Source organism: Lactuca virosa, chromosome 2, assembly GCF_052849685.1.
Source record: "Lactuca virosa cultivar CGN04683 chromosome 2, Lactuca_virosa_CGN04683_v6, whole genome shotgun sequence".
NCBI lineage: Eukaryota > Viridiplantae > Streptophyta > Magnoliopsida > Asterales > Asteraceae > Lactuca > Lactuca virosa.
This window is the reverse complement of record NC_136427.1, coordinates 262803939-262812464: the sequence shown is the minus strand read 5'-3', so window position 1 is coordinate 262812464 and position 8526 is coordinate 262803939. Positions and strand designations below refer to the sequence as shown.

At 35.1% G+C, this 8526-nt stretch overlaps 1 protein-coding gene across 2 annotated transcripts; it reads right to left on the bottom strand.

Annotated features, from left to right (window-relative positions):
* Positions 1–930: 930 nt before the first annotated feature.
* Positions 931–4787, bottom strand: LOC145160964 (uncharacterized). 2 transcript variants are annotated; one of them, XM_079080354.1, is made up of 2 exons: positions 2812–4787; positions 931–1248 (listed from the first exon to the last, which is right to left on the bottom strand). In XM_079080354.1, the coding sequence occupies exon 1, from the start codon at positions 4683–4685 to the stop codon at positions 2925–2927; it is 1761 nt and encodes a 586-aa protein (XP_078936480.1). In that variant the 5' UTR covers positions 4686–4787; the 3' UTR covers positions 931–1248; positions 2812–2924. The 2 variants fall into 2 exon arrangements, with proteins under 2 accessions (XP_078936480.1, XP_078936481.1); XM_079080355.1 differs by lacking the exon at positions 931–1248 and having other exon boundaries at positions 2751–4378; positions 4622–4787.
* Positions 4788–8526: the final 3739 nt, after the last annotated feature.

Here is an 8526-nt window from a genome sequence, read left to right as displayed (position 1 = left end):
TTTTACTTTCGCCCCCCCCCCCCAACCCAAATGTTCAAGCTTCGTCATTGCTTGCCTCACAAAGATGGTTCTTTCGTGCTTGGATAAACCATCTCCGCATACTCACTGATCTAACATGATCGCCAGAGCCTGCTCCCGTGGCACGTTCCCTGGGATAGTTTTAACGGTTTTGTTACCTAATTGCAACTAGGAATCTAGTCGGGAACCTGCAAACGATGTTCACTTCAGATCCATGATCCATATCCAAAACTAAGACCTGATGACCGGATTCTGAATTTGCATCAACATCCATATTCTCTAAGTTGTCGACTAAGTATTTGAGGATATATGTTCGACTAGAGAATACCCTCAATCATTTTGAGATTTTAAAAATCATTGCTTTAGAATGCAACCTGTTTAGTAAGCTTTTAGTTATCAATAATTGCTTCAACTTTAACCACAAAGACACCGCTAAAGTTTCTTTCAGTAAATCCTACAAAACAACATTAGACAAGTGCAAACTAAATTGGGATAAAACTTCTAAAAATTTCATCTCAGGACCATAAATCGAGCCCAAAAGCACCTTGTGTAAATCCATTTGTATCAATACATCTCACATATTCACTTACCACAAAAGGAAAATAGTGTTTTGATCCAACATCGGAACATCATATTTCATAGTAGACATCATTAATCACCTAATAAAATAATACCAATAAAATAATACTAACCGTGGATCCTCAGATATCAATTTTAGTAAATGTGGATGAAAATGACTATACTAAGTTATCATCTGATCAATTTAGACGACTGAAGTCAAACCTAGGAGAAAGTCAACACCCAAGGATCTAAATAGTTTATAATAATATTAGTTCAACACAAAATAGAATTATATATCAATAGAACAATGAGTAAAAAAAGAGTATAAAGATTTGCACGAAAAGCTCAAAAAAGGAGAAATCACCAGCAAGGGAAGTCAATAATCAATCCATTATAAACTTGTACTATACAGTTTAAAATCCTTTTAATTGTGTCTCGTGCTATACATCACTAGATAAGAAAAAAACTACACTACTAGGGCAATGTGTTATGGCCTCGCCGCTTGTTAGGGTGCTGATTTGGCACTGCAGCCTGAACGAGACCACCACGCGGCCCCTAGAAGGCCTTGGTAGGCGGCCCCGCCAGATGAAGATCTCGTCCTGGTGAAGACACCATTGCCCTTCCCCTCTTCTCATACGACCGTTTTCTTCTTTCCTTGTGATCCCCCGTCTAATTAAGAAGGTGTTTGAGATTTAATTTAAAAACAACTTATTGACTTATTGGTTTTTTGAAAAATCAACAAGTCAAAAAAGTTTTTGGCAATATAAAATGACTTAAATTAACTTCTCATTATCCCCTTCAAAAATGAGATTTCATTAAGTTATGATTTCTATCTTTTCAAAACTCATTTTTAGATTGTAAAAGGCAAATACCCATTAAAACATATAATATCATTGTCCCATATTTATTGTCCACTTTTGAGTCTTTATTCTTTAACTTTGATCGTAAATATTTTTATTTGTATTATAAATTATTTGATTAAACTTATAATAATGAAAAGACATTTAAAAGACAATCCAATCATATATTTTGCATCAACTATTATATATCAAAAACAAAAATATTTAAAGTCAAAAGTAGACAATAAATATGGGACGGATGAAGTATAAGCTAAGTCGTTGTTTGATGAGAGTTCTAATCGGGTCCAAAGCTAGGACTCGGTCCACATTTTCCGATCATCATGTTTAATTTGCTTCGAGACCTCCTGACTCGGTCCTAATTTTTGACCAAGCCCATCATTTTTCTCCTGATCCGGTCTGATAAAAAAAGCTTCGGACTGAGTTTTACTCTTCAGTGTCAGAGGTTGGTATCCATTTTTGCTTCTGATTTGGTCCCAACCTCTAAACCAATCAGCTTCTAACTCAGTCCGTTCTAATCGAATCAGCATCTATCATGCTTTATCAAATAACATTAAAGACAAACACTTTTAAAAAAACAACTTATTGACTTATTGATTTTTCCCATCACAAAACCTAATCCAAACATTAAAAAAAAAAAAAAAAAAAAAAAAAAAAAAAAAAAAAAAAAAAAAAAACCTCATTGTCTCAGCACCTTAAATCAATAGTTTTTTTTACCTAAAAATCCTTTTGAAGTTCAAAATATAATCCCAAACACCCTCTAAGACTTAGGAGTGAGGATTTGGACATCCGGATTAGACTGGGAACCGAACCTGGTAGGCCTCTACAGATTCGGTCAAAGGTCCACCAAACAGGTTTGGTCCAAAAATCAGTCCGGTCCGGTCCAAATGCTTACATTTACGTCCAAGAACCAAGAACCGGACCTGTTAAGCCTCAACACGTCCCGTCCGAGGTCCACCAATTTCTGTAAAACCGGTATGGTCCGGTCCAATCCAAATGCTCACCGTAGTAAGACTCGTCATGTTTTGAGGCATAACTTACATTTATTTTCACGTTAACTCATTACTTGTTTTGTCAAATATAATTATTCCCTATAAGAAATAATCAGAATCAGTTTTGCCAAACTTTTTGTTACAACTTATAAGTGATTTTATGGAAACCGAAAACCGTGTCAAAATACTATTTTCAAAACCACACGTATTTTAACATTTTGTGTAAAAACAAATAACTGGAATCGCAAAGGTATAGCTTTACTTTTTTTTTTTTTTTTTGGAACGGTTAAATTAATTTGGTGCTAAACACAATTCCCTAACATAATCATATAAAAAATATAAACTTGTAAAACTTAATAGAAAGTTAGAAACTGCTGCTATACCTTATGTACATGGAGAGTATTTTAAAATTTCAACCCCAATTCTATTTCCAAAATTTCACTTTCGCCCACTCAACTTTCCTTCTTTTTGCAAATTAATCCCAACATATACAAGGTTAGCTGGAAGAATCCTTTAACTCCTTGGTTGACAACAATCTAATTAACAACTTCATTGCATCCACAGAGAAACTTGTCTCGAGTGATCCATTGATCATAAATTCAACAGCTTTACTCGTTTCATTCACTCTCAGAAATCCCTGCTCCATAATCTTATATGTAATCTCATCTGCTGGACAACCATTTTCTTTCATTTCAAGAAACAACATATTTGCTTTATCAAGTTCACCCATTTTCAAGAATCCATCAATCATAATGTTATATGTACGAACATTAGGTTTCAAGCCTCTAGCAGAAAGACCTAAAAAGAACTCATATGCATGATCAGTTTCCCCAGATTTACACATACCATCAATCAGGCAATTGCATGTAACAATATCAGGAACAACACCATCACCATCAAGATTTTTAAACAACTTTAACGCCTCATCAAGTCTTCTGTTCTTACAAAGTGCATCTAATATAGTATTGTAACTCACAATATCTGGATTTAAACCATGAGATTTCATTTCAACAGGAAGCATAAGTGCCTTATCAAGTGTGCCCACATGACATAAACCACCAATGAGTATATTGTATGTTCTAAGATTAGGATCAGTACCTTTCTTGGACATTTCTTGAAAAACATTCAAGGCTTCATCAATTCTTTCGGTTTCAGAGTACCCATTGATTAAGATATTGTAACTGATAACCGAAGGCGTGCAATCTTGGTCAACCATGGAGTCAAACAGCTTTCTAGCAGTGTCTACTTTCCCAAGTAAACAGTAACCATCCATCAATGCATTGAATGTGACAGTGTTGGGGGTTTCACCTCTTTGGATCATCAATGTAAGCAAAATTTGGGCTTCAGTTACTCTCCCTTCTTTACACATAGCAGCTAGTAAAGTGGTAAATGTGTGTACATTAGGTGAGATGTTTTTAGCAAGCATTTCACTTAGCAATCTCATTGCTTCTTTCCATGAGTGTAAATTACACAAACCGTGAATTAAGGAAGTGTAAGTTACCACGTTTGGTGAAATGCCTTTTGTGTTCATTTCAGAAAAAAGCTTCAAAGCTTCTTCAAATTGTTTATTCTTGCAGAGGCTGTCTATGATGGTGCTATACTGGATAATCATGGGTTTACATGTAGATGTTTCCATCTGTCTGAGCAATTGGATAGCAGCATTAGTATTTCCTGATTTGCAAAGACCGTTTATCAATGTTCCATAAGTTACTACACTTAGTTCAAACCCGTTTTCCACAATTTGTTTGAATAATTTGATTGCTTGATGAAGGTTATCGTTAGCACAGAGTCCCCTGATGAGTGTATTAAATGTCGCACAATCAGGACCATAGCCAAGTTTCGTGGCTTTCCCCAGCACAACGAATCCTAAATCCACTCTTTTCAAGTGGCAAAAACAATTGATTGCGATGTTGAAGACATAAATGGTGGGCTTTAGAAAAGGGTCGACTCCTAAGAAGTCATATTTTTTAATCAGAGAAATTGCAGCAGCATATTGCTTCTTGTTGACAATAAAAGCTAAGACCTTAGTGAATTCTTGGATAGGGGGAACAGGATTACGATAGAACATATGATTAAACTTATAAACTGCATCTTTTAGGGTTTTGATTTTAGTACCTTCTTTACAATTTCGGTTGTTGGAAGCAGCAAATGTAGAAAAACAATTAAAGAATATGGGTGAAAAGAAACACTTACGGGCATCAAGAATATCAAAGATAGAGGGATGATATCGAGCACCATAAAACGACTGCTTCATCATCAGCGTCCCTAAAACCCTGACGCCATAGTCTCTAAAACCCTAATGTCCCAGCAAGTCTTCAAAGTCAAAACACGTTGCTTGTTTTGTCGAACTTTCAATCACTTCCTCAACAAAACGGTTGATTGCAATTTACAAATATACCTCTTTATTAACGAAGTATCTCACACACGCCTTAATGTATTCTCCTTTTGTATAAAATGGTTTAATGTTTAAAAATTTTATTATTTTGAAAAAAAAAAAAAAAAATCTTAAAAGTTCTTTTTGAACAGAGTATTTAATATTTTTTCTAAATTAATGAAAAAGTCTTTTTTTTATTTTTTTTAACAAAAAATGATAGATTATGTAATTTTTTTAAAATAATGAGATTTTTTTGTTCAAAAGAAAACTTTTAAAACTTTAATAAATTTTTTTCTAAAATAATGAGACTTTTCCGGATAAAACTCTCCTATAAAATATCAATTTCTAATTTTTTTTTTTCAATTCTATGATACTTCATGAACTATTGAACTTCATTATTTTATAAGGTTAATGCTATTAAATAGTAACTAGGTTCCAGGCTTCCTATTTAAAAAAAAAAACTACAAAGATATTTTATCATTAAAGTTTTATTTTTATTCTATTTATATTAAAATCAGGTAAAATATAACTTGTCTAATTTGATGATGACATACAACTCAATTAAAATATTTTTATTAAATGATAACTAACTTTTAGCTTTGTTATATGTAGGTATCCAAAAATTTAGAGTTTTAACCACTAAAACATTTTCTATTTATGTTACCTAAAGAGGACTTGGATAAGAATGATGAGATAAACTGATAAGCATTGAAAGGAAAAGCCTCAAATGAAATCATTTGAAGAACCCAAAGCTATTATATTGAACAAGGCAAACAAGCTACGAAATAAAGATACTCGGCGCTTGCAAAATGGAAGCGCAACAACGAGCCCGATCACATTTGGGAGTCAAGAGGACTTAAAAAGAAGGTGCTTGAATTTTATGGACTAAGACGTGATTTTAAGGACTAAATCGTCTTAAGGGTAAATAGTTGTAAGTGTATCCTTTGTTTTTGGTACGATGGATATGTGTCAAGTTATCGTTTTGAATGATCATGAAATAAGTAAAATTTTGCAATTGGTTACGTTAAAATTAGGATGTTATTTGAGGAAGAAAACCAAAAGGATTAACAAAGTTACTTTTTATGGTGAACTCCATGTGCATGTTTAGCTCTATCCCTCAGGGATATTTGTCTAATAAACATCTGAGAATCCACTCTGCATAAGATGGATAGAAACTAGGTCAAATAGCTATACCGAGGGTTGAACCCCAATATTACTCTCTGATGCCTAAGTTAGATTACGAAATAAAATGTTCTATGGTGTTACGTGTAATGTTTCTTGCTTCTCTTTTTCTCACGTGTCTCTGAGGTATTTATAGGCTTTTCGGGGTTTCATGGGTTTACAGTTCGGTCCAATTCTTCATTTATTACCCGGTTTGTAAGCAGTCACGCCTTTTGTCCTTTTATTATTTTATTACTCCGTATCCTCTTTTTTGCATGTTTCCTGGGATATGTATCTGAGATTCGTGCATGGTTACTTGAGTTTAGATTCGTTTATGACACACTGTAGTTTCTTCATGTCCGACCTTCTAAGTACCGGACCGGTTTTGGTTTCTCTCGGATTACCGACCCGGGTACACCATTAAGTCACCCAGAAGGGTAAAAGAATGTTGACCAAATATTTTTGTCGTTCAGACTTGAAGATCCGCCTTTGGTACTGAAACGTCCTGAGCATGGGGCACATTAAATGCTTGCGCCGTCGGACACCATTTCTTCTGCTTTGATTGGATTGCCCTTAATAAATGCTTTAATCGGTTTTTCCTGTTATTTAATGGATAAGCCTTGTTTGTTAGAAGCTTTTATATTTTTTATTCCCTTATGACTATCACATCATGGTTGCCACGGGTGATGACATCTCCACAATTGTTTTTAAAGTGGATAACCATATGCTTGATCGATATACGTATGAATATCATTTGTCTCCCATACTTGGTTTTCAACTTCCACCTCCGTCATCATCTGTTCTTGATGACCCGTTTGGTAATGTTGGGTTTTATCTTCAGCATCTTGTTTGTGGTTTAAGGTTGCCTCCATCTTCCTTCTTATTAGAGGTGCTTAGTTTTTATAAAGTTCATCTCGTGCAACTATGCCTTAATGTTGTGTCGAAAGTACTTACTTTCGAGGTCTTCTATGTGGCCCATAAAATACCACTCGGTGTTGCATTGTTTTTGCCATTTTTATCGTTTGAAAAGGTATGGTGACTGGTATTCCTTTATCAGTCGTCACTTCTCTCTCTCTCTCTCTCTCTCTCTCTCTCTCTCTCTCCCTCCCAATTTAGGTCGTGCCAATGGTAGCTAGAAGAGTAGGTTCTGCTGGGTAGATATGCATAGCTTATGTCTCCCATTTGTTCCTCGTTATGTTCCTCTTGGTGACGATCCCGTGTTCTTATCTGATAATATATCCTCTTATGTACCCTTATTTTCTCATTTTTTTGTAAAGAGATTGTATTTGCCAGAAGTTGTACTTGCCTTGTGTCACATGTGTCCTTTTTGGAAAACTCGATGTGAACTGCCAGTTTTATTTGTTCGACATGCAAGTTTGTCTATCTATTTATGTCTCTTACTAGATTTGGTATGGGTTCTTTTTTCTTTTGTTTCATGTAATCTCCTGTATAAATGTTGTTTTGGCATGTTTTATGTTTGTTTATTTAATGTTGTAGATGGTAGTAAATACCCTTTTCAATTGACGTCATATTTGGCTGGTGAATTTCATCCTAAAGCTATTATGTTGGACGATGTGATTCCAGACCCAGATGTGGACCCAATGATTGTCATTCCTGACTCTTCTATTAGACTTCTGGGGTTTGGTCCAGCTGATTTTTCTGTTGATCAACTTTTCGAGCCTTGTTGTCCTTTGATTGCTCCCTCACACGTTGGTTCTTCTCGTTCTGTGGACGGTGTGTTCACAGATATTCCTTGTACTAGTCGGAAACGCAAACGGCTTTTAACACCTCTCCAATTTGAACAATTTTTATGCGAGGTTTCCCATGGCCCTCGTTATGTATCTTCTTTGCCTTCAGAGTATGATGCTCCAAAGTCGGCGGATATGTAGACTTTTTCTTTCTCTTTAGTAGTTTCGTCGTTATATATACATGTGTATATATGTTTTTATCCTTGTTATTATAACTTTGTAGTATCGGTATTATTTTCCTGATGTGTGCAGATGGCTGACCTTCTTGCGTTTGGTTTGAAGAGGAGTTGGATGAGGCATGTCGTCTTATAGCCTGTGCTGAATATCATATATACCGTTCTTGGACAAGAGCTTAAGTTCTTTGATGGGTTGTTAACTTTGTGAGATCGGTTTCTTGCCGATGAGGTTAATCTGTGGGTTGCCAAATGTACGAAGCTTGCTAGTGAAGAGATGTTGTTGAAGGCTGGGGAAATGTATGATGATTTATCTATTCGGTATAAGGACATTGTGGCTAAGATTGTCGTGTTGGAGAATCATATGTCAGTTGTTGAAGCTGACTACGAGCCATGCCTTTGTGAGAACGATGTACTTCGTGCTCATCTTGCCTCCAAATCTTGACGATGTTGTTAGATGTAGATCGGTTATGCTCTTTTATGGATTTTTGGCAAGCAACAATTTTTTTGTATTGTTTGCGTCCCTAACCGATCCCTGATGTATGACTATTTTTTTTTTTTGCATTTTTTGCTATGAACAGTTGTCTTTCCTTTATATTGTCTTTATAATGCTTAATGTATCTAAGGTATTATGCTTATCGA